General features: G+C 71.5%; 6 protein-coding genes across 6 annotated transcripts in view; 4 read left to right on the top strand and 2 right to left on the bottom strand.

Annotated features, from left to right (window-relative positions):
* Positions 1-163: 163 nt before the first annotated feature.
* AURANDRAFT_60959 (hypothetical protein) lies at positions 164-4,583 on the top strand (the record flags this gene model as incomplete). The annotated part of the gene is made up of 3 exons (XM_009034269.1): positions 164-1,785; positions 2,123-2,903; positions 4,494-4,583. 3 exons carry the CDS (start codon positions 164-166, stop codon positions 4,581-4,583), a joined length of 2,493 nt encoding a protein of 830 aa, XP_009032517.1.
* A 428-nt stretch (positions 4,584-5,011) lies between these two features.
* On the top strand, positions 5,012-5,815 carry AURANDRAFT_19358 (hypothetical protein; the record flags this gene model as incomplete). Its single annotated transcript, XM_009034270.1, has 1 exon — positions 5,012-5,815. One exon carries the CDS (start codon positions 5,012-5,014, stop codon positions 5,813-5,815), a length of 804 nt encoding a protein of 267 aa, XP_009032518.1.
* A 93-nt stretch (positions 5,816-5,908) lies between these two features.
* On the bottom strand, positions 5,909-6,886 carry AURANDRAFT_18509 (hypothetical protein; the record flags this gene model as incomplete). Its single annotated transcript, XM_009034236.1, has 1 exon — positions 5,909-6,886. One exon carries the CDS (start codon positions 6,884-6,886, stop codon positions 5,909-5,911), a length of 978 nt encoding a protein of 325 aa, XP_009032484.1.
* A 6,862-nt stretch (positions 6,887-13,748) lies between these two features.
* Positions 13,749-15,038, bottom strand: AURANDRAFT_19341 (hypothetical protein; the record flags this gene model as incomplete). Its single annotated transcript, XM_009034235.1, has 1 exon — positions 13,749-15,038. The coding sequence occupies one exon, from the start codon at positions 15,036-15,038 to the stop codon at positions 13,749-13,751; it is 1,290 nt and encodes a 429-aa protein (XP_009032483.1).
* A 283-nt stretch (positions 15,039-15,321) lies between these two features.
* On the top strand, positions 15,322-16,982 carry AURANDRAFT_52138 (hypothetical protein; the record flags this gene model as incomplete). The annotated part of the gene is made up of 3 exons (XM_009034271.1): positions 15,322-15,777; positions 15,991-16,171; positions 16,339-16,982. 3 exons carry the CDS (start codon positions 15,322-15,324, stop codon positions 16,980-16,982), a joined length of 1,281 nt encoding a protein of 426 aa, XP_009032519.1.
* Positions 16,983-20,698: 3,716 nt separating this feature from the next.
* Positions 20,699-23,711, top strand: part of AURANDRAFT_60957 (hypothetical protein) — a gene marked incomplete at both ends in the record, with an annotated part of 3,652 nt that continues 639 nt past the window's right edge. The window contains 2 exons of the mRNA XM_009034272.1: positions 20,699-21,249; positions 22,994-23,630. Of these exons, the coding sequence (XP_009032520.1) occupies positions 20,699-21,249; positions 22,994-23,630 (1,188 nt within the window). The remainder of the gene's footprint in view (positions 21,250-22,993; positions 23,631-23,711) is intronic.

Raw genomic sequence — 23,711 nt, 5'->3', positions numbered from 1 at the left:
GATCCGCCGGCGCCGGCGACCGTCGACCGCCGTCGCCGCTCGCGCCCGCCGCCCGCTCCGGTAGCCGCGCGACCCCCGCGGCCGGACGCCGCCGCGCGCCGCGAGCTCCGCGAGCTCCGGCTCCACGCGCGCCTCTAAACCGCCGCGGCGCGCGACGCCCGCCATGCCCAAGTCCGAGGGCAAGCCCCTGCTCGGCGACGAGGAGCAGGCCCTGAGCCGCGAGGAGCAGCAGGAGGCGGACATCCGGTACGCCATGGCGACGCCGCCCGAGGGCCTGACCGAGGCCGAGGCGGCGGCGCGGCTCGAGCGCTTCGGGCTCAACCTGCTCGAGGAGGTGAAGCGCAACGAGCTCCTCGTCTTCCTGAGCTTCTTCTGGGGCCCCATGCCCGTCATGATCTGGCTCGCGACCATCGTCGTCGCCTTCGAGGAGGACTGGGACGACTTCGCGGTGCTGCTGACGCTCCAGATGGTCAACGGCGTCGTCGGCTACTTCGAGGAGAAGTCCGCGGGCGACGCCATCGAGGCGCTGAAGCAGTCCCTGGCGCCCAAGGCGTCGGTGAAGCGGGGCAACGTCTTCCGGAGTCTGGAGGCGAAGCTCCTCGTGCCCGGCGACGTCGTCAACCTCAAGCTCGGCGACATCGTGCCCGCGGACTGCAAGTTGAGGGAGGGCAAGGCCCTCGAGGTGGACCAGGCGGCGCTGACGGGCGAGTCGCTGCCCGTGACGCGCGGCGCCGGCGACACGGTCTTCATGGGGTCCGTGATCCGCCGCGGCGAGCTCGAGGCCGTCGTCTGCTTCACGGGCGGCCGCACGTTCTTCGGCCGCGCCGCGGAGATGGTGAACCGGGCCGCGGGCGAGCAGCAGGGGCGCTTCGCCAAGGTCATGTTCCAGAACACGATGCTCCTCTTCATCCTCTCCGTGTCGCTCTGCACGGTCATCTTCGTCGAGGTCTACGACTCGGGCCTCGACTTCCTCGAGTCGCTGTCGACGGTCGTCGTGATCCTCGTCGCCTGCATCCCCATCGCCATGCAGATCGTGTCGACGACGGTCATGGCCGTCGGCGGCCGGTCCCTCGCGGAGAAGAAGGCGATTTTGGCGCGGCTCTCGGCGATCGAGGAGCTCGCGGGCATGGACATTTTGTGCAGCGACAAGACGGGCACGCTGACCCAGAACAAGCTCCAGCTCTTCGACCCCGTGCTCATCGACCCGGACGTCGACGCCAACGAGCTCGTCTTCCTCGGCGCGCTCGCGGCGAAGCGCATGGCGTCCGGCGCGGACGCGATCGACACGGTCATCGTCGCGTCCGTCGCCGAGAAGGACCGCCCGCGCCTCGAGGAATATAGCGAGCTCGAGTTCACGCCCTTCGACCCCGTGCTCAAGCGCACGGAGGCGCGCGTCGCCGGCGCCGACGGCCGCGAGATGCGCGTCACGAAGGGCGCGACGAAGGTCGTGCTCGACCTCTGCTCCGACAAGCACGCCGTCGGCGACGCCGTCATGAAGGCCAACGACGGCCTCGCGAGCCGCGGCTTCCGGTCCCTGGGCGTCGCCGTCGCGCGCGGCGGCGCGACGGCGGAGTGGCGCTTCGCGGGCGTGCTCAGCCTCTTCGACCCGCCGCGCGTGGACACGAAGGAGACGCTCGAGCGCGCGCGGGGCATGGGCATCACGGTGAAGATGGTCACGGGCGACCAGACGGCCATCGCCGTGGAGACGTCCCGGGCCATCTCGCTCTCGGCGAAGGCGACGCCTTTAATCCTCGACATGAAGGAGTTCTCCGCGGCCGACGCCAAGTCCGCGGCGGCGGCGACCGCGCTCTCTCCTCCAGCTCGCGGGCCACACGGTCGGCATGACGGGCGACGGCGTCAACGACGCGCCCGCGCTCAAGAAGGCGCAGATCGGCATCGCCGTCGAGGGCGCCACGGACGCGGCGCGCGCCGCGGCGGACATCGTGCTCACGGAGCCGGGCCTGTCCGTCATCATCGACGCCATGCTCACGGCGCGGTGCATCTTCGCGCGCGTCCGCAACTACGTCATCTACCGCATCGCGTGCACGCTCCAGCTCGTCTGCTTCTTCTTCCTCGCCTGCCTCGTCTTCCGCCCGCGCAACTTCTACTGCTACGAGGACAGCGGTTCCCAGGCCATATCCGGGTCCTACTTTTCCGACTGCGCGCTCGACGACTTGGACGACGGCGGCGGCTGCCACGACTACGAGGAGGACGGCTGCGCCTACCCCTACTACTACGACAGCGCCAAGTACAGCTTCTGCATCCCCGTGCTCGGCATCGTCATCATCACCATCCTCAACGACGGCTGCATGCTCACGATCGCGCGCGACCACGTGCTCCCGGCGGCGACGCCGCAGAACTGGGACCTGAACCAGCTGCGCATCATCGCCTGCGTCCTGGGCTGCGTGCCGTTGGCGTCGTCGCTCATCCTGCTCTACATGGGCCTGTCGTCCGCCGACGGCCTCTACCCGCCCTACGCGTTCCTCTTCGGCCGCAAGGTCCCCGCGGCGTACCAGAACGCCGAGGACGACCGCTACTACCTGCCCTACCCGGAGCTCACGATGATGATGTACCTGAAGATTTCGATTTCGGACTTCCTGACGCTCTTCGCGAGCCGCACGCGCGGGCCCTTCTGGTCGCGCGCGCCGTCCTTACCGCTCGCCGCCGCGTTCCTCGTGGCGACGATCACGGCGACGCTCATCGCGGCCTACGCGAACCTGCCGGACAACACGTACCCCATGGACGCCATCTCCTCGGCGGCCTGCGCCTTCGTCTGGTTCTGGAACATTGGCTTCTTCGTCGTCCAGGACACGGCGAAGATCGTCCTCTACAAGATCTTCGACCACTACAACTACGCGGCGGAAGACGGCGCCGCGGCGCCGGCCAAGGCGCCGCCCGCCGCCGTCCCCTTCAAGGCCTAGGCCGGGCGCGCGACGCCCCAGTTTTCCCCCGCCACCGAATTCCGACCCAAAGCGCCGCCCTCGGCGGCGGCCGCGCGGCCGCCGCCTCGACGGGCCCACCGCGGCGCACGACTAACGCGCGCCGCCCCGACCATCGCCCGGCAGGGGCCCGGGCCGCCGCCGGGCGAGGCGCGTCCCGTCGCCGCGGTCCCCGGCGAGCGGCCCCCGGGGGGTTTGCAATTGGCCGGGCCCGCGCGTGCGACGCGGCCGCCGCGCGCGCGACCCGCCTCACACGCGGCCTCCATCGCGCGGGGGGCGCCGCCGCGCCCGCGGACAGACAGGTCTTTTAGCGGCGCGGGGGGGGGCACGCCCATGTACATCCCCGGGCGCCGACGTCACGGTCGCGGGCGGCCCAGGTCGGGGCCGGGACACGGTGGAGGGGCGGTGGATTTGGGGCGTCGTCGTCGCCCGCCGCCGCGCTGGACGCGGCGGCGGGGCGCGCGGCGGCTCGGAGGCGCCTAGGCCTTCTCCGCGAGCGCGACGGCCTCCGGGTCCGTCTCGGGCTTGCCGTCGACGATGGCCGTGGCCGGGGCCGCCGCGCCGTTCGTCTGGGCGGCCATCCAGCCGTCCTTGTTGATGAGCCAGAAGGGGAAGACGAGGAACCAGGCGCCGACGATGGAGCCGAGGGTCACGGGCACGAAGTTGAACCAGAACGCGTTGCCCCAGTTGCAGCGGTCGTCGTAGTACTTGCCGCCGACCATGATGCCCGCGGGGATGAGGAACTCGTTGACGACGAGGTGGTCGAAGCCGGACGAGATGAAGAGCTCGATGGGGAGCCAGATCATGATGAACTTGGAGATGGGCTCCGTCGCGATCATCTGGAGCCAGATCGCGAGGCAGACCATCCAGTTGCAGCCCGCGCCGCGGATGATGGACGTCGTGAAGTGGGCCGTGCACTTGGCGCGGCAGACCTTGACGACCTTGCAGAGGTTGGCCATGCCGTAGTTGGAGCGGGAGCAGAGGTCGCCGTTCATGTCGTCGCGGAAGTCCTGGTTCGACTTGTACCACAGCACCTGGTCGTGCTCGAGCGAGTCCGTCGGGTCGCTGTAGAGCTCGCCGTCGATGCGCACGGACTTGATGAGGCCCGTGGACCAGGCGAACATGACGAAGTGGAGCACGGCGCCGAGCAGGTTCGACCACCAGCAGAAGAACCAGTTCCCGAGGAGGCCCTTGATCTGCCGCGGGCGGTCCTCGGGGTCGGCGGCGAGCACGGCGAAGGAGCAGAACATGTAGTTGGCCGTGATGAGCTCCGCGCCCTGGCACATGACGATGAAGGTGAGGCCGAAGGGGATGCCGAAGCCCGCGAAGACGAAGTTGTTGACGCCCGTCGAGCTGCCCCAGCGGCCGCCGACCTGGCAGGACATGAGCACGCCGAAGGACAGCAGGAGGCCCGCCTGCACGGACAGGAGGATCGTCATCATGGGCTTCTTGAGCATGCGCTCGTGGATGGTCTCGCCGACGCAGATGACGAAGCCCATGACCTCGGGCTGCGTGTTGAAGACGCGCTTCACGTTCACGTACTTGTTCTCGTAGGCCACGGGGCGGGGCTGCGTGTGGGCGTTGGAGTGGCAGAGGACATTGTGGGCGACCATGGTGCTCGAGGCTGTTGCGCGCAGCTGGTAACCTTCGTCGGGGGTGTCGGCCAACAAATTTGGGATTACAGCAGTTGCCTTTCGGCGGCCACCTAAGCGCTGTGAAGTGCCTTAGGGGAGATGGATGTTCAACCTGGGGCTCCCACGTTTACTTCGCCAACGCAAACCTAGGCACGTCATCGAGCGAAGGGCAGCCGCGAGTTCACTACTCGAAGTCGGGCTGCCTTCGAACAATTCCGTGGACTCGGGCGCGGAAGCATAACCATGAGCGCCGCGCTCACCGCCATGTTCGACCGGCAGGGCATGGACGACAGCCGCCACAGCGTGCGGTCCGTGGAGAGCACGTCGGACAACTTCTACAGCACGGCGCCCTGGGAGGCCATCGCCCCGGCGGCGACGCCCGCCAAGGGCCCCACGGGGACGCTGCGCGTCATCGGGCGCAACTCCGTGAACGTGAACATGGCCATGGCGGAGCTGCTCAACAGCCACGGCTGCGTCGTCGAGCACAGCGAGCAGCACCGCGACCTCGGCGTGGGCTGCTACTTCCAGCGCGTCGAGTTCAAGTACGGCACGATGCGGAAGACGGGCGAGCAGCTCGAGGCGTCGCTCCACGAGGTCTGCGGGCGCCTGGGCCTCGAGTTCCAGCTGAGCTGGGGCACGCGGCCGAAGCGGCTCTGCATCTTCGTCTCCAAGTACGACCACGTGCTCTGGGAGATCCTGCTCCGGCACAAGGCGGGCGAGCTCGAGTGCGACATCCCGCTCATCGTGTCGAACCACGAGGACCTGCGGCCCATCGCCGACGCCTTCGGGATCCGCTTCGAGGTCTTCAAGATCACCAAGGACACGAAGCGCGCCCAGGAGGACCTGGAGATCGCGCTCTGCCGCGAGCTCGACGTCGACATCGTCGTCCTCGCGCGCTACATGCAGATCATGTCCGACGAGTTCTGCGACGCCTTCACGCACAAGTGCATCAACATCCACCACTCCTTCCTCCCCGCCTTCATCGGCTCCAAGCCCTACCACCGCGCGTTCGACCGCGGCGTCAAGCTCATCGGCGCGACGGCGCACTACGCGACGGCGAACCTCGACGAGGGGCCCATCATCGAGCAGGACGTCGAGCGCGTCAGCCACCGCGACTCCGTCGACGACCTCCTCCGCAAGGGCCGGGGCGTCGAGCGCCGCACGCTCATGGTCGCGCTCCGCGCGCACCTCGAGGACCGCATCATCGTCTACGGCAACAAGACCGTCGTCTTCGCCGACTAGTTCGCCCGCGCCGCCCCCGCCGCAATCCCGCGCCGCAATCCCCCGCGTCGAGCATAAGCGTGGGACCGTCGCCCCGCTCTGCGGCGGCGCGCCCTAGGAGATGGCGAGGGGCGCGTCGTCGTCGTCGCCGCCCGGGAGCTTCGGGTAGACGCGCTTGTAGAGCGTCAGGAGGATCGTGTCGTTCTGCTTCATGGGCTTGGAGAGCGCGACCTTGAAGTGGCCGTGCGTGCCGATGGGCTCGGTGATGTGGCACGTGAGGCCGTGCTTCGTCGTGAGCGCCGCGGGCTTGAAGTAGAGCACGTCGCGCGGGTTGTAGAACATCTGCTTGACGACGGCCTTGCGCTTGTGCGTCCGCGCGGGCAGCCCCGTGAGCACCGCGCGCTTCAGCGTGACGCGGTTCGGGTCGCAGTCGAGCGCGGCGCCGGCGGCGACGACCTCGCCCGTCGCGCGCCGGAGGAAGACGGGCGCGGGCCCGAAGGTCAGGGGCCCGAAGACGGAGCACACGAAGTGGTCGCCGCGGCGCAGGAACCGCTCGTACTTGGCCTTGGCGCCCTTGAGCGCGTGCGTCGAGAAGACGGGCCGGCACGGCCAGCTCCGGTGGCCGCAGGTCACGGTCAGGAGCTCCTTGGACGCGAGGGGCTCCTCGTCGACGTCGTCGGCGGCGGACGCGCCCGCGCCGAGGGACACGCGCTTGACGAGGAAGTGCGCGACCGTGAGCCGGTTCTCGTGCGCGAGGAGCTGGCTCGCGGCCGGCGATTCCGCGTCCGGCGGCGGCGCGCCGGGCGCGACCTCGAGGACCACGCGCACGTAGGCGCCGACGGCCGCGCCGCCGGGCGCGTCCGCGGCGTCGAACGCGCGCCGCCGCGCGGCGTCGTAGCGCGCGAGCGCGTGGACCTTGGCGTAGGACCGCGGCAGCGAGTCGTAGACGTCCCAGTCGCTCGCGGCGAAGGACGGCAGCGCGCGGTAGCGCGCGAAGCGGTCCCGCGCGTTCGCGTCCTCGGCGACGTCGACCTCGTCGGGGAACTCGAGCTCCTCGTCGAACGCCGCGGCCTTGGCGTCGTCGACGGCCATGGCGTCGTCGCCGTCGCCGTCGTCGTCGCCGTCGCCGTCGTCGGGCACGTCCCAGGCCTTGAAGTAGTCGGCGTCCGTCTCCGGCGCGGGCTCGGGCGCGCGCGCGGTCTCGTCGGCCGACGGCCAGGTCTGCTCGCCGTTGTTGAGGAAGTCGTCCGCGTTCGCCGTCTCGAGGGGTTCGGCGCAGTCGCCCGCGAGCACGGCGTCGGGGCGCCCCGTCGTGTCGCTCGTGCGGAAGACGGCGATCTCCGCGATGCGCGCCGCGCCCGAGCCCCGGACGTGGAGGAGGCGCGATTTCGAGAGCGGCGCGTCGCGGACCCAGCCCTCGAGCACGAGCCCCCCCGGTTCGGGCCGCATCGCGGCGACCTCGAGGCGCGCGCGCCGCGCGCGCCACTGGGGCGTCTTCGGCGGCAGCGCGGCCACGGCCGCGGCGACGCCGCCGGCGCCGGCGTCGACCCAGGGCACGGCGTCGCCGAATTCCGCTCCGAAAAAGCGGCGCGCGAGGCTCTCGCGCTTCCGCTGCGCCTTGCCCGACCAGGGCGCGTCGCCGTCCGGCGGCGCCAGCACGCCCAGCACGGCGGGCAGGCCCGCGGCCTTGAGCGCCGCGACCGCGTCGCGCGCCTCGGGCGAGCACGCCTCCAGTTGCGCGACGCCCGCGGTCGTCGCGCGCGAGCGGCCGTCGTCGTCGTCCATGGCTTCCGCGGCGCCGTCGTCGTCGAGGGCCGTGGGGCACATGACGAAGACCACGACGTCGGCGCGCGCCGCGGCGTCGAGCGCGCCGGCGACGTCGCCGTGGCCGACGCGCGCCGCGCGGCCCGGCAAACTCGCCGCGACCGCCGCGCCGTCGCACGCGGCGCCGAGGGGCACGACGGCGACGTTCAGGGGCGCGTCGCCGCCGCGGTGCAGGCCCCGGCGGTCCGCGGCGAGCTCGTCGCGCTTGGACTGGCGCAGCTGCTTCGCGCGCTGGAGCCGCTTCTCCTTGGCCCCGGCGGCGTTGCCCGCCTTCTTCCCGGGGCCGAGGCGCTCGACGCGGCCGGCGCCGGCCGCGCGCTTCGTCGCCCGCTTCGACGACGACTTGTGCGACTTGTTCTTCTGCTTCAGGCCGCTGGAGGCGCGGTGGTGGTGGGCGTCGGCCATCCTTAGCTGTGGACCTTCGATCGGCACCGCATCGCCGAGACGATGTTGGCGTACAACATCATGTCAACATGAACCTCACGTCGGCAGGCTATGGGTGTGCGCTCGCGCCCCCTTCCGCGCCGCCGCGGCCGCCGAGAACCGGGTGCACATACGTACGTGGCTAGGCATGCGGCGCGGCGGCGGGCGTCCATCCTTGGGTGTGGGGCGTCAACAACAGGTCAGCTCCGGCGGCGATGGCGCGGCGCGCGCGGCGGCGGCGGCGGCCGGGGCCCCGGGGGGCTCCGACGGCGGTCCGGCGGCGGCGGCGCTGGCGGCGGCGGCTTTCTTGGCGGGGGCGGCGGCGGGCCCCCCGGTTCGTGGCCACCTAGTGGTTGTGGCCCGCGTGCGGGTCGTCGCCGTCGCCCGAGTCGCCCTTGGGCGTGCAGTGCTCGTGGTCGAGGAGGACGAGGCCGATGCCGACGGCGCCCGTGACGAAGAAGAGGAAGACGAGGACGCGCTGGGCGGCGGAGAACTTGTGGGCGTTGTGGACCGCGTGGACCGCGGCCTCGGTGCAGGCGACGTAGAGGTAGACGCCCGCGGAGAAGGCGAGCACGAGGCCCTTGGTGCCGGAGCCGGGCTCCGTGGCGAGGTAGATGGCGCCGCCGATCATCACCGAAAGGCCCGACGCGAAGTTGACGACGCAGGCCATGACGACGGAGAGGCCGCCGGGGCCGATGAGGAGGAAGAAGTCGGCGAACTCCTGGACGAGCTCGTGGTAGATCGTCGCCGCGGTGACGATCCAGCCGCGGTCCGTCGTGCAGTCCATGAACGCGCCGGCGATGAAGATGCCGTCGACGAAGTTGTGGAGGAAGTCGCCGAAGAAGATGTTGAAGCAGAACGCGTAGTCGACGGACTTGCCGTACTCGGACTCGAGGCCCACCTCCTCGGCGGCGACGGCGTCCTTGGACACGAGCTCCGCGCTCTTCTCGCTGGACCCGCCGCCGCCCGCGAACCAGCCGCCGGCGCCGCCGGACGTGTGGGGGAACGCGACGTTGAGGATCATGCCGACGGAGTAGCCCGCGAGGAGCATGGTGCCGAAGCGCCACGTCATCTGCGTCTCCTCGGCCCAGCGGGCCATGATGTAGTGGCTCGACTCGACCATCATGAGGAACGCCGCGCAGCCGAGGATCGCGCCGACGGCGAGCGCCGACGAGTACGCGATGATCGTGTCCGTGCGGAGCGCCTGGATGTTCTTGAAGGGCAGGCGGCCGAGGATGCCGATGAAGGTGCAGAGCAGCACGATGAACGTGCCGAGCATCGTGTTGCGCCACGTGCGCTCGTTGACGGTGCTGTCGTCGTCGTCGTCGTCCTCGTCGCCGCCGCCGAGCTCCGCCGCGGGCTCGATGTCCTCGCCGTGGTCGTCCTTGAGGTAGTGCATCGTGTCCTCGAACTCGACGGGCACGTGCTGGGTGAAGAACGCGAAGTAGCCCATGTCGGCGTCGCCGTGGTCGTGGCCGTCGTGGTCCTCGAGGCGGCGCTCCGCGGGCACGGGCACGTAGTAGAGCGACGTGGAGATGTCCTGCTGGAAGACGAGCTTGTAGCACGCGCCGAAGCCGATGGACCCGCCGAACGCGACGTCCTCGCAGTCGCCCTCGAGGAGCGCGGCGGCCTCGTCGACGACGAGCTCGAGGTCCGCCTGCGTGCCGCCGGCGACCTCCATGGCGACGATGGTCATGGTCTCGTCGGCGTAGTCGCCGTCGACCTTCTGGGCGATCCACGTGTACGACTCGCCGTGCTCGAGCTCGAACGTGCCGGCCCACTCGTAGGCCTCGCCGCCCCCGTGGTCGTGCGCGTGGCCGTCGGCGCCCTCCTCGGCGATGGGCTCGACGTCCTCGCCGTCGAGCTGGAGGTAGTGCGTGTCCTCCTCGAACTCGATGGGCACGTGCTGCGTGTACATGGCGACGCAGGAGTGGTCGTGGTCCTCGAGGCGGCGGCGGCGGTGGTCGACCTCGATGGTCCACGTGCTCGTGTCCACGTCCTGGTCGAAGATGAGCGTGTAGCAGGTGCCGATCTTGATGGTGCCGCCGTTGGTGAGGTCGGCGCAGTCGCCCGTGAGGGCGGCCTCGCCGTCGGCCTCCTTGCCCTCGAGGCCGGCCTCGTCGCACGAGTCGGCCTCGAGCGCGACGAACGTCATCGTCTCGTCGGCGTACGCGCCGTCGACCTTCTGGGCGATCCAGGTATGGTCCGCGTGCTCCATCTCGAAGATGCCGGCCCACTCGAACGCGCCTATGTTTGCGCGATCGTGTTTGCGCGGTTGGCGTTGTGGGGTCATGTTTGCGCGTTTGAGCGCCGAGCGGCTGGCTCCGAGCGAAACGCGCCGCGCGCGAGGCCCCCCGGCGAAGGCGCAGCCGCGCGGGTGGCGCGCGAGGGCGGGCGGGGCGTGGGAGGTGATAAGGCGGGTGCGCGCCATGCGGCGATGCGCGCGCGCGCGCGATCTCGCGTCGGATCGCCGACTCGGGGGTCGTGCCGTGGGCAGGCGCCAGCGCGGCGACGGCGATGAGCGACTTGAGCATGATGTACGGGTCGTGTGCGACAAGCTTTTAGCGTATTAGGACAGCTTGGCAACCTGTGTTTTTGTGGCTGATTCTGCGAGCCAGTTCAGCCACGCTGCAAGGTCAGGACGGCATCGACGGCTTCTTGCCGTCGAATGAGGTGCGCGAGTCGAGGCGCGCGAGGAGGCAACTATCGAAGTTTACCCGTCGAGGCCGGGCGGCGGCGCGACCGTCGTCGGCACCGCGTCCATGGGGACGGCGGCGGGCGCCGGCGGGGCCGGCGCGGCCTCGGGCCTCAGCTTCGCCGCGCGGTAGCTCTCGACGTCGTCGTCGTCGTCGGACTGGTCCATGGAGACCTTGACCCAGCCGTCCGCGCGCTCGCGCCCGGCCGCGCACTCAGGCTGGCACGCCTCCCACGCGCCGCGGCGGCCACGCCTCCCACCGCCGAACACTGGCAAGATCTAGGACCACACACTTCCCACCCGCCTTCACGAGCCAGCACTTCGCCGACACTGTTGAGAGACAGGTCGTGGACGGCGTCGAGAGGCGTCGGCGCGACGCGACTGGCGGTGGCCGCTCCTCGATCGAGTCGCGCAGGAAAACGGGCACGGAGAGCGCTGCCGCCGAGCCCTGGCCCCGAGCGCCGCCGCCGAGCGCTGCCGCGACGCGAAGCCGCCGCCGAGCGCTGCCGCCGCGCGAAGCGGTCGGCCGCGAAGCCGTCCGCGCGCGAAGCCGTCGGCCGCGAAGCCGTCCGCCGCGCACCACCGCCGCGCACCACCGGCGAGCACCGCCGCCGCGCACCTACCGCCTTAGCGCTGCCGCCGCGCGCGAAGCCGTCCGCCGCGCACCACTGCCGCGCTCCCGCCGGCGCGAGCACGCGCGCAGCGACGGGATGATCGCCGCGCGGGCCTTCTACGCGGAGTTCGACGACGTCAAGGGTCCCGTGGTCGTCTACGACGAGCCGCCGACGACGTTCACGGCCGACGAGGAGGGCCGGCGCGTCTGGGAGACCTTCAGCGACTACGTGATCACGGGCCACGACCTGCTCGACGGCCTCGTCGTGCAGGTTCGCGCGGGCCGCGACGGCGTGCTCTGCGTGCCCGTGGTCTGCAGCGACGAGCGCAAGTACGCGCGCAACGCGCTGCTCTTCAGCCTCGGCGTGTCCGTCGCGGGCGACCGGCTGCCCGCGGCGTCGGCGGCGTGCGCGTCCGCCGCGCGGCGCCTCGCGGAGACCCGCGCGGAAAGCTCCCACCCGACTTCGACGTGAGCGCGTGCGACGACGCGAGCTCTTCGGCTGCGCTTCGAGAACTCGACGAGAACAATCGATTCGTCCCCGAATCAGCCGAATCGACGTCGATTCGACCGAGCGAGAGAATTTCAAAGTTTGGTCGGGACGTCCCAAACCGGCGGTTGATTCGCGCCGTCCTCCTCGTCCGAGCACTCACCGCTCGCGTCGCTGTGCACGCATCGCAGTCCTATTCCTACACACACCGTGTGCATGCGCCGCGCGCTCGCGGCCGCGCTCGTCCCCTGGAAAACAATGGCGACCTTTGCAACCTCAGGCGGAGACGCTGCGCGCCATGGAGGCGGAGCGCGCGCTGCCGCAGAGCGGCGACACGGCGGAGGCGCGGCGGCGGCGCCTCGCGCGCGTCGTGCCCGGCGTGCTCCGCGACCTGCGGGCCGCGGCCGAGGCCGCGCGCGGCGCGCGCGACGCCGCGGCGCCCGAGGCCGCGGACGAGGCCGACGACGGCGACGCGAACGCGCTCTGCCTGCGGCGGCCCTGGCTGCGGCGGCGCGACGGCGCGCGGGAGACGGCGCCGCGCGGGCCGCCGGCGGCCGTCGAGCCGTGGCAGGTGCCCGTGCTCCTCGCGCGGCCCAAGGACCTCCTGTCGCTGAGCGGGCCCGCGGGCCGCGCGTCGAGCCACTTCGTCGGCGACGACGCCTGGGACCTCGCCGTGCAGCAGGTCATCCCCCACGTCGACGGCGTCCGCGACGCGAAGCAGGTCGCGCGCGCGGCGCACGTCGACGTCGACGTCGTCGCGCGGAGCCTCCGGGTCCCGCGCCGCGCGCGACTCACGTCTTCGACCCGGCTTCAACGCGAGCGCATGTGCGCTTCGAGCACTCGACGAGAACGCTCGAGTCGTCCGAAGATCAGCCGAAACGACCGAGCAAAAGTTTGGCCGGGACGTCAAAAGTTTGGTCTGGACTCGCTCAAAAGTTTGGTCTCGCTCGCTCGATTCGAAAGTGTGGTCGGGACGTCCCGGACCGGCGGTCGCAGGTCCTGCGCCACTACGGCTGCCTCGCGGTCGTCGACACGTTCCAGTACGCCAACGTCTACCGCTGCACGGCGGCCGTCGCGGCCCTCGCGCGGTCGCCCGACGCCGCGGACGCGTGCGCGGCGTTCGCGCTCCGCGGCGCCTACGAGGACGCGCCGGGCGACGCGCCGCGGCGCGACCGCGGGCGGCGGCCGCCGGACCGGCGCGGCGCGGCCCGCGCGCAGGCGGGCCGGGGCCGCGGGCCCGAGGCCGCGGGCACGCGGCTCCTCCGCCTCTTCTGCGCGTTCCGCGACGGCAAGACCGTCCGCGACGTGCTCCTCGACGCGGCGCGCGCGCGCCCGGCGCTCGTCGACGCCCTCGACCACCGCGCGCTCGTCGCGTTCGGCGTCGTCCACGGCGTGCTCCGCCGCGTGCACCGGTGGCCGACGGCCGTGGGCTTCGACGCGCGCGGCGCGCCGCCCGGCGACGTCGCCGCGCGCGCCGCGGCGCTCATGGACGGGACGCGCTGCATGGACGACGTCTGCAGCGAGCTCGACGTGCCCGCCGCGCGGCTCGACGCGGTCCTCGCGCGCCGCGGCGTCGCGACCGTCGACGTGTTCAAGTAGCGCGGACATGACGTGGTTCGTAACATATCCCGCTGGCGGGCTCTGACCCGTAACTTAAGAGCGCGGCTCTCGCCGGCGCGACCGCGGCGCGGTCTTGCCGGCCCGCGCCCGGATCGCGCCGCGCCACCGGGGGATTCCTACGACTGTCTATATTCGCGCGTCAGTGAGTCGTCGTTTGTCGGCGAGGGCGCGGTCTCGGAAGTCGTCGATGTTCAATGTCACCGATCGCGCCGACGTACCCGGCGTCGCCCTCGCCGAGCGGAGGCCGCAGTTACTCGGCGACGCGTCCCGGGGGGGCGCGGCGTCCCAGACCTCACGAGTCGAGGGCCTCCGCGCGGCCGAAGAGCGACTCGACGACGTCGGCCGTGTTCTTGATGACGGCGAGGGACGCCTCGTAGGTCGGGTCCTCGTTGGGCTCCGTGTGGAGCATGAGGCGGCCCTCGCCCTGGGCGAGGACGCCCGTGAGCTTCTTGTCGAGGATCATCTGCGCGAGCTTCTTCTCGACCTTGGGCTTCGGGAGCGCGATGAGCTCCGCGACGCGGTCGATCTCGACGCAGGAGAAGGGCTCGATGATCTTCGCCAGGTTGTTCTCGAGGATCGTGTCGTAGAGGAGGCCCAGGTGGTGCTTGATGAGCAGGTCCGCCTGGAGCTCGGCGCCGTAGCGGGACGTCGTCGCCTCGAACGCCTCGAGCGACCGCGCCTTGGCCGCGCGCGCGACGCCCGCCATGGCGTCGAGCTGGGGCCCCGCGTACTTGACGTACTGCTTCGACGTCGCCGCCGCCGTCGCCGCGTCGAGCGACGCGGTCGCGGACCGCGCGGAGCCCGGCTCGGGCTCCTGGAGGATCTGGCAGAGGAGCATGTACTTGAGGCACCGCGTCGCGCGCGGCCCGTCGTCGAGGCCGTCGTAGCCCTCGTAGGCCTCGAGGAAGTAGGAGTGGGCCGTGTGGTAGTCCTGCTCCTCGCAGTGGAGCGTGCCGCTCATCTCGTCGAGCTGCGCCTGGAGCGACGGGCCGACGTAGACGGCGTTGCCGTTCGCGCGCGCGGCCGTGAGCGCGGCCTTGGCCTTGGGGATGTTCTGGAGCGCCGCGTGGAGGCGCGCCTCGCTCAGGTGGGTCTCGACGAGGAGCTGCTTGTCGTCGAGCTTCTTGAGCTCGCGGAGCAGCCGGTTCACGAGCGTGAGCGCCGCGTCGTACTTGGCGCGCTCGAAGTCGATGGCCACGAGGCGGCACTCGACGCGCTGGCGGAGGAAGGTGCGCTTCTCCGCGACGCACCAGGCGATGACGCGCCCGCAGAGGTCCGCCTGGAGGTCGAGCGTGCCGGGCCCGGACTCGCCGACGATCTCGAGCAGCCGCCGGACGATCTTCGCGACCTTGGCCTTGGCGACGAGGGCGAAGAAGGGCGCCGCCGTGGACAGGAGGCCCACGACGAAGTCGAAGTTCCCGCTGCCCACGTTCAGCGTCGCGAGGGCGTAGATGCAGTCCTCCTTGAGCCGCACGCCGGCCTCGCCGAGCGGGGCGTCGGCGAAGCCCGTCAGGATGGCCACGAGCGCGTCGCTCTTCGCGGCGCCCTGGAGCTCGCTCGCGGCGTCGAAGGCCGCCTGCATGGGGTCCTCCTCGGGGTCCGCGGACGTGTCCATGGCCGCCATGGCGAAGGCGCGCGACGCGAGCGGCACCGGTCCCGCGATGGCCTGTGGCGAATGCGCGACGATGCTCGCCGCGCCGCTCGCGATGGCCTGTGGCAATCGCGGCGCGACGATGCTCGCCGCGCTGCTCGCGATCGGCTGCGCCGTCGCCGACGACGTGCCGGTCGTCGTCCTGCGCACGCCCGCGGCCGCGAAGATGGCGGCGCCGAGCTTCGAGGAGCTGTGGAACGACGCCGGCGACCACATGCCCTGGGTCGTGGAGACGCGGCGGGAGCTCCACCGCATGCCCGAGCTGCTCTTCGACGAGCACATGACGAGCGGCAAGATCGCGAGCGTGCTCGCGAGCCTCGGCGTCAACTTCACGACGGGCTGGGCCGTGAACACGAAGCGCGAGGAGCTCGCGGCCAAGGGCTTCGCGTCCGGCGCGGGCGGCACGGGCATCGTCGCGGAGATCGGCTCCGGCGGCGAGCCCTGCGTGCTCCTGCGGTCCGACATCGACGCGCTGCCGATCCACGAGACGGCGCCCGTGCCCTGGAGGAGCGAGATCGACGGCCGCATGCACGCGTGCGGCCACGACGGCCACGCGGCCATGCTGCTGGGCGCCGCGGCCGTGCTCAAGCGCCGCGAGGCGGACATCGTCGGCACCGTGCGCCTCGTCTTCCAGCCCGCGGAGGAGGGCGGCGCGGGCGGCAAGCGCATGGTCGAGGACTGCGCGGACATCAAATCTTCAACCCGACTTCAATGTGCGCGTAATTGGACGGATTGCGCCGGATTCTTCGGCTGTGCTTCGGGAACTCGATGAGAGCAATCGACGTCCAAAATCAGCCGAATCGACTTCGATTTGGCCGAGCTACTCGTAGAGAATTTCAAAGTTGGTCGGGACGTCCCAAACCAGTGGTTGATTTCCACACAGGTCGAGGAGGGCGCCTTAAAGCAGTTCCCGCCGGTGCGGGCGGCCTTCGGCTTCCACCAGTGGCCCTTCCTGCCCCTGGGCGTCATCGGCGGGCGGCCGGGGCCCATGCTCGCGGCGACGGAGCTCTTCGACGTCCTCGTCTCCGGCGTCGGCGGCCACGCGGCCATGCGCGTCGGCCCGCGTCCTCCGACGCGCGAGGGGCGCGCGCGGTCCGGCGGTCCGCCCTTGACCACGGCCGGCGGACGCGCGCGGCTCGTCACGAGCGTCGCGCCCCGAGAGCAACCGAGAGCGCCAATTAGCGCGGCGACGCCCGCCGCCCGTGCTGGGCCCCCCGGGCCGCCGCGTCAGTCGGCCGCCCCCCACGCCGCAGGCCGCACCGCGTCGTCGACCCCATCGTCGCCGCGGCGCACGTCGTCACGGCGCTCCAGTCCATCGCGAGCCGCGAGACGGACCCGCTGTCGTCGGCCGTCGTGTCCGTCACCATGTTCCACGCCGGCGACGCGTACAACGTCATCCCCGCGGGCGCGCGCGTCGGCGGCACGATCCGGTCGCTCTCCTTCGACGGGCTCCGGCGCGTCAAGGACCGCGTCGACGCCGTGGTCCTCGCGACGGCGGCGGCGCACCGCTGCAACGCGTCCGTGTCCTGGTCCCCCGACGCGTACCCGGCGACGGTCAACGACCCGGAGCTGTGGGAGTGGTCCGCGAGGGTCGCCGCGGCCGCGTCCGTCGAGGGCGAGGTGCGGACCATCGACCCGACGATGGGCGGCGAGGACTTCTCCTTCATCGCCGACGAGGTCCCGTCGACGTTCCTCGCGCTCGGCCAGGGCGCGACGGACTTCGAGACGACGGACGACGACGGCGCGCCCGTCGGGCCCTTCGACACGACCGTGACCGTCCACAACGGCAGGTTCGTCCTCCACGAGGACCTGCTGCGCCGCGGCGTCGCGCTCCACGCGCACCTCGCGCTCAACTACCTCGCGGACCAGAAGTAAGGCTCCTCCTTACGTGCGCGCCTTCCGGGCGGGGCGCGCCTTCTTCGCGGGCGGCTTCGCCTCCGCCCCCGCTTTCGCGGCGCGCTTCGGCGCCTTCTTCTTCGCGGCGGCGGCGGGCTTCTTCGCCGCCGGCTTCGCCTTCGACTCGGCGGCGGGCTTCGCCGCGGGCTTCCTCGCCGCCGGCTTCGCCTTCGACTCGGCGGCGGGCTTCGCCGCGGGCTTCTTCGCCGCCGGCGTCGAACCGCCCTTTTTCTGCACCGACGGGATGAACGCCGTCGTGCGGCCGCCGATGGTGTCGAAGTGGACGCGGCCGATGGGCGTGTCGACGGAGCCCGTCGTCTGCTTGATCCAGCGGTGGTGGAAGAGCCAGGTCTCCGGGAAGGCGGACGAGTCCGCGTTCGCGTCGCACGCGGTCTCGCAGACGCCGACGATGGCCTCCCGGAGCCGCGCGACGTCGCCGTCGGAGAGGTCGCTCGCTTTCGTCGCCGGGTGGAGCCGCGCGGCGAGGAGCACGTCGTCGCAGACCCAGTTGCCCACGCCGCAGACGACGGCGTTCTGGTCGAGGAGCACGGCCTTGATCGGCGCGTGCCGCTTCGCGAGCAGCGCGGCCATCGCGGCCGCGGGCGGCGGCGTCAGCGCGTCGGCCGCGAGCAGGGACACGGGCGGCGCGGCCGCCGCGTCGCCGTCGCGGAGGAGCAGCCGCCCGAAGCGGCGCGGGTCCGCGTAGGCGACGCGCGCGCCGTCGTCGAGCGTCAGCTCCAGCTTGCAGAACCGCGGCGGCCACGACGCCTCGTCGACGCGGAAGGCCTTGTACTGGGGCACGGCCTCGCCGCGGACGACGCAGGAGCCCGTCATGCCGAGGTGGATCAGCAGCGCGCGCGCCGCGCCGGCGCGCTCGAGCTCGAGCCAGAGCTGCTTGCCGCGCCGCCGCGCGCCGACGCACGTCGCGCCGACGAGGAAGGCTTCGACGGCCGCTTCGTCGGCGCCCTCGGCGAAGACCTTGTCGTCGAAGAGGCCCTCGCGCCCGCCGCCGCCCTGCTCGCGGCAGTCGACGGAGGCGATGCGGCGCCCGACGACGCACTTCGCCAGCATGCGCCGCTGCGCCTCGGCCTCCGGCAGCTCGGGCATGGCGCGGCTCTCCGGTCACTGCGCGGTGCTGCGCTGGCCTCCTGAGGCGCTGCAATGAGACTGCAAGTCAGCCTCAAGGCGCCGATTGGGCAGCATCGTGCCCCTCAGCGCCGTCCTCAGGCCTTGCGAGGAGCATGGGCGGCCAGGCCTGAACCGGAACCTGTGAACCATAACCAGAACCGTCCTCAGGCCTTGCGAGGAGCATGGGCGGCCAGGTCTCCGTGGGCGCCCCGCTGTCGGAGCGGCTCGGTGCGATCCTGAAAACCAAGTACGAGCAGTACAGCGGCCGGGGCTGCGACGACGCGGAGATCCAGGCCATCCTCGACGAGAAGCTGCCGTCCATCGTCTGCTTCGACCAGGTGGACCGGGACCACTCGGGCGCCGTCGACCGGCAGGAGCTGCAGGCCTTCCTGCGGGCCCTGCCGCGCCACAAGCCCGTCGTCGCGCCGGGCGAAACGCCGCCGGCGTTCGTGCCCTTCGAGCGGATGGTCGCGACGCTCGACGCCGACGGCGACGGCCTCATCACGCTCAAGGAGTGGCTCGAGAACTCGGCGGCGCTCCCGGGGCTCGAGGCCGCGCTGCGGCGCGCCGTGGACCCGGCGACGGGCCTCGTCGCCGGCGCCGAGTCGCTCGAGGCGGCGCTCGCGCGGCTCGAGGCGCGGCGGGACGCGGGCGGCGCGCGCGAGGGCGACGACGCGGAGATCGGCCGGCTCCGGGGGGTCGTCGGCATGGCGGGCCCGACGGTCTTCCGCCAGATCGACGCGGACGGCTCCGGCAAGATCGACCGCGCGGAGCTGGTGCGCGCGATCGCGCACCTCAACCGGTACGCGGACGCGCCGCTCGACGCCGCGGCGACGGGCGCGGCCCTCGACCGCGACGGCGACGACCTCATCGACGAGCGCGAGTGGGTCGCGCAGCTCTACCTCGTGCCGCGCCTCAAGGCGACGATCGAGGCGACCGTGGACCCGGCGACGGGCCGCGTCAAGGGCTACCTCGAGGAGGAGCACCGGGCCGCGGTGGCCAAGGCGCGGGGGGACCGGGCGCGGTCCGCGGCCGACCTCCTCGCGGCCGTCGACGCCGACGCCGACGCGCGCGCGCCGGCGGCCGCGCCGGCGGCCGCCGTCGAGGCGAAGTAAGACGGCCATCGAAGTCCCAGGCGCGCGCGCGCGCGCGCGCCGCTACCGCGCGGCGCGCCTGAGGCCCAGCGCGACGGCGGCCGCGACGCCCGCGACCGCGGCGGCGGCGCCGAGGCGCCGGGAGAGGCGGCGGCGCTTGTTCGCCGCCGCGCGCGCCAGGAGCCCCCGCGCGAACGCCGTCGTGAACGCGGCCGCGCGGAGGATGGACCCCTCGTCGCGCGCGGCGGCGTGCGCGGCGCGCATGCCGGCGACGTCGGCCGCGTCCTCGAGGGGCTCCCAGTCCGCCTCCTCGGCGAAGGAGTCCTCGCCCGTCACGTACTCCTCGAACCATGCCCGCGACAGGTCCTCGTCGACCTCGACGTGGCACTGGAACGCGTACGTCGACGCGCCGAATCGGAACGCCTGGTGCCTGTGTGGAAATCAAATATTCAAATCGACTTCAATGTGAGCGTATGCGACAGTTTCGACGCAAGCTCTTCGGCTGTGCTTCGAGAACTCGACGAGAGCAATCGATTCGTCCAAAAATCAGCCGAATCGACTTCGATTTGACCGAGCTAGAGAATTCTGAAGTTTGGTCAGGACCACCCAAACCAGTGGTTGAATTCCACACAGCCTGGCGCGCGCACGTCGGCCGCGTCGCGAGGAGGACGGCGCCCGGCGGCGGCGCGAAGGTGTCGCCGTGGAGCTGCATGAACTTCGGCGCGAGGGGCGTCGGCGGCGTCGCGCCGCGCCAGCGCTCCAGCGCCGCGGCGACGAGCGCGTCGTCGGCCGCCGCGGCCGAGAAGTCCAGCGGCAGCCAGCCGAACTCCAGGCCCTTCGGCGGGTCCGCGAGGTCGCAGGGCAGGGCCGTGTGGGCGTCGTCCTTGGGCAGGGGCGTCACGGCGCCGCCGAAGGTCCGCGCGACGAGCTGGGACCCGAGGCAGATGCCGAGCACGGGCTTGCGACGTCCATGGAAGTCGCGGATCAGGGCCTCGATCTGCGCCACGGCGCGCCGCGGCGTCTGGTCGTCGGCGTCCTCGCCGGCGCCCGTGAGCACGCCCAGGGGGCTGCCGAGCACGACCAGGAGATCGAAGCCGAAGGACGACGCCGGAAAGCGGTCCACGACCGTCGCCGTGACGTGGGCTTTGGCGACCATGAGGTCCACGACGGCGCGGCTCGCGAGCTCCACGACGTCGCAGCCGGCCTCGATCATGGGCGCGAGGAGCAGGCCCGGCGCCTCCTCCGCCGACGGGTTGATGATGAGCACGCGGAGGACCATCGTCCGCTGCCCGATGACGATGAAGCCTTGGTTTCCTCTTTGTTGACCAAGAAACCGCAAGAAAAACCAGACTCGTGCAATCAATGGTGCGCGTTCGTCGCGATGCGGCCGCTGCGGCAGCAGCCCTTCTTCTTGCCTCTGCATCCGCGTCGCAGTCCGACATCCTCTTGCAGACCTACTCGCCGGAGCACCTCATGAGCTTCGCCCCGTCGCAGCAGCCCGGCGGCAACTCCTACTACGACTACCAGTCGTGCGCGCTCCCGTCGCCGGCCGTCGACTACAGCGCCACCGACGCTCCAGACGTGGACGTCAGCCTGTGGATCTGGGACGCGGCGGACCCCGATTTCCTCACGTGCGCGACGACGGGCGTGTCCTTTCCGAACGGCGACTTCGAGGAGAACACGACGACGCTCGGACCGACGCTGGCGGGCCACCACGTCGAGGTCACGGCGATCAAGAGCGCCTACCCCGATGGCCTGCACCAGTGCTCCGCCTGCGGGGACACGGGCTGGCGCGGCGAGACGCGCTACGAGAGCGACTGGCGGTACGGCATCTACCTGCAGGGCTGCGTCGACCAGTACAAGAACGACTTCTTCCTGACCTCGCTGGACCGGCTCGCGCGGGACTACGCCAGCACGGGGAACGAGACGTACGCGAAGGTGGGGCTGCGGATGCTCGACCGGTTCGCGACGAATTTCGGCGACTTCCTCTGGAAGGACGCGGACAGCTCCTGGGGCACGCACGAGTCGGCACCCTATTTAATCTCCCTCGGCCGAGAACGTGCCCCTCAGAGCCGGCGAGCCCCGCCAGGCCGAGCAGCTCTGAACCTAATCCCAAGGGGTGCGTAGCGTCCCCGATCGAGAGACGCGCCGGTGTGGCTTTAGTGGGCCCCCAGTGCGCGCCTTGCATTGTGCGGGGCGGTCGTCGCAGGCACAGCCAGGCCAAAATCGGCGAGATTCCCTATCCCGCTTTACGCGTGGGTTAACGCCCCGCCGAGGCGCGTGGACGCTCCCTAAACCCCCCGGAGGCGTGCGGAAGGCGCGTGGGACGGGTGGTATGAGTTTCGTGCTCGGAGTCGTCGTCGCCGGCCGCGGCCGCGCGGGGTCGCGGATGGTCGTCGGGCCCGGGCCGGCCGTAGGGCTGGCCGCTGCCGTAGCCCTTCGGCACCGGGCCCCTGGGCGACCCCACGGAGGCGTAGTACAGCTTGATGGGGTCCCGCACGACGACGTCGATGAGCTTGGCGGTGCTCGAGCTGCTCCTCGACGAGCACGCCGTAAAGGAGCCGGATGGCCGCCGCCACGGGCCCGTGTTGGCGGTTGTGCTACTCGAGCTCGGGACCACACATCATGCCAAGGGCCTCGACCGTTCTGGGCGCGGCGCCGCACCCACGAGGCCGCTGCACAGCTGCGCCACCGACGACCGTGTGCCCAGAGAGACCGTTTCGACGGCCAGAGCGGCCCGTGCAACCGTGTTCGCGGCGTCACACGATGGCCTGCGGATCGGACAGCCACGCGGCAGCTTGCGCGCGTGGCGCAGGCGCAAGACGCAGCGTTTTCGGCCACCGAGGGGCGCCGCAGCGTGTCGAGGCAGCCCGGCGTTGGCCCTGAGGATGTGAAACTCCATCAAGATGCCGAAGCGACGACAAACTTTGAAGAAAACCTCGCCACTTTGAGCCCTAGGCTCACGCCGACACCCCTGGGTTAACTTCCCGGGGCCCGGGCACGTCCCGGGGCACTCCGCCAGGAAAGGCGGCGGTACCGGGGCCGTACCGCAGCTCGTCGGCCGTGTATTTTTTTTTTTTTTTTTTATATTTTCGGCCCCGCGCGCACGCGCGCGCTTCCGCGAGGTCGTCTTGCACGGTACCAAGGACGTCGAAAATGAATTCGGGACGTCGGATTTGTCTCTAGGCGTACGGGGGGCGACCTAATTCGTCGCGGGGGGATAGGGAATTTTGGCCTGGCTGTGCCTGCGACGACCGGGGGTGCGTCGCCAATCCGAAGAGAGAGCTTCCTGCAGCGTTGCAGCGCCCTTCGAAGGGGTTGTCGAGGGCGCTCCGCGAGTCTCGCGGCGAGCGGCGTGACGTCGGCGACGTGCGGCGAGTTCCAGCGGCTGCCCTTCCAGAGGCGGCGCTCGACGCCGACGTGCGACGCGCCGCTGCAAGAGGACACCCGCGCAGCGGTCCGTAGCGTCGCGCGGCGGGGCCGTCGAGCGTCTCGAGCGCTCGATCGCTGCCCGCGCCGGTCGCCGGACGCCAGCGCCGCGCGCTAGTCGCGCCGCGTCATGGTGCGGACGCGCGCCGGCAGCGTGGCCAAGCGCGCCGACGAGCCCACAGAGCACGACGGCGACACGGACGACGACGGCGTCGCCGACGACGACGCCGACGGCGCTGCGCTAGTGGCGCGCGTGCCGGGCCCCCCAGCTGACATAAGACCCACCTTCGGGCTACGGGCAGTCGGGGAAGGGGACTCGGCAGCGCGACCCATGCGCAGCAGCCGCATGCGCAGCAGCACCATGCCCACCTTGCGGTCGGCCCAGCGGGCGCCGCCGGGCGACGCGCACTCCGAGGAGACGGGCGTCCTCGCCGTGACGTTCCGCGAGATGGCCGGCGCCTACGAGGCGACGCAGCACACGCCGCTCTTGCCGCACCTCGCGGCGGCGCGTGCCGCGTTGGCGGACCTGCCCGTCGCGCCCGTGGCTCCCGAGCCGCCGCGCCGCTCCCGCCGGATCGCCGAGGAGGCGCTCGAGGCGGCGCTGAAAAAAGCGGAACGGGCCGCGGTCGAGGCCGTGGTCGCGGACGCGAGGCTGGCTTTGTCGAGCGGACAGGCCGCGCGCGAGCGCGAGCTCGCCGAGACCGAGGCGCGTTCCCGGCCGCCCTGGCCGACGCGGAGGCCGCCCGTCGAGGCTGACCAGTGGACCGCCATCGACGACGTGCCTGCCGAGGCCCTCGCCGCGTCCGAGTTCGCGCTCTGCCGGGTGCCCCACAAGAGCCTCGTCGAGCCCTGGGCCGCGGCGGTCGCCGACGTCCACGCGAGGTTCCTGGCGGAGCAGGATCAAGGACAGGAGCGGCGCGACCGCGCGCTCCTGTGGATCCTCGCTCTGCCGCAGCTATTATGGCGAAAGCCCGTGGTACTCCAAGCGCGGGCCCGTCAAGGCCGGCGTGGATTATCACGCGCGGTTTGACCTTTTTCGCCAGGGCCGGCTCTCTGA

This window comes from Aureococcus anophagefferens (genome assembly GCF_000186865.1).
Source record: "Aureococcus anophagefferens unplaced genomic scaffold AURANscaffold_1, whole genome shotgun sequence".
Classification (NCBI taxonomy): Eukaryota; class Pelagophyceae; order Pelagomonadales; family Pelagomonadaceae; genus Aureococcus; species Aureococcus anophagefferens.
The sequence above is the reverse complement of the archived record's forward strand: the minus strand, read 5'-3'. Positions and strand labels throughout refer to the sequence as shown.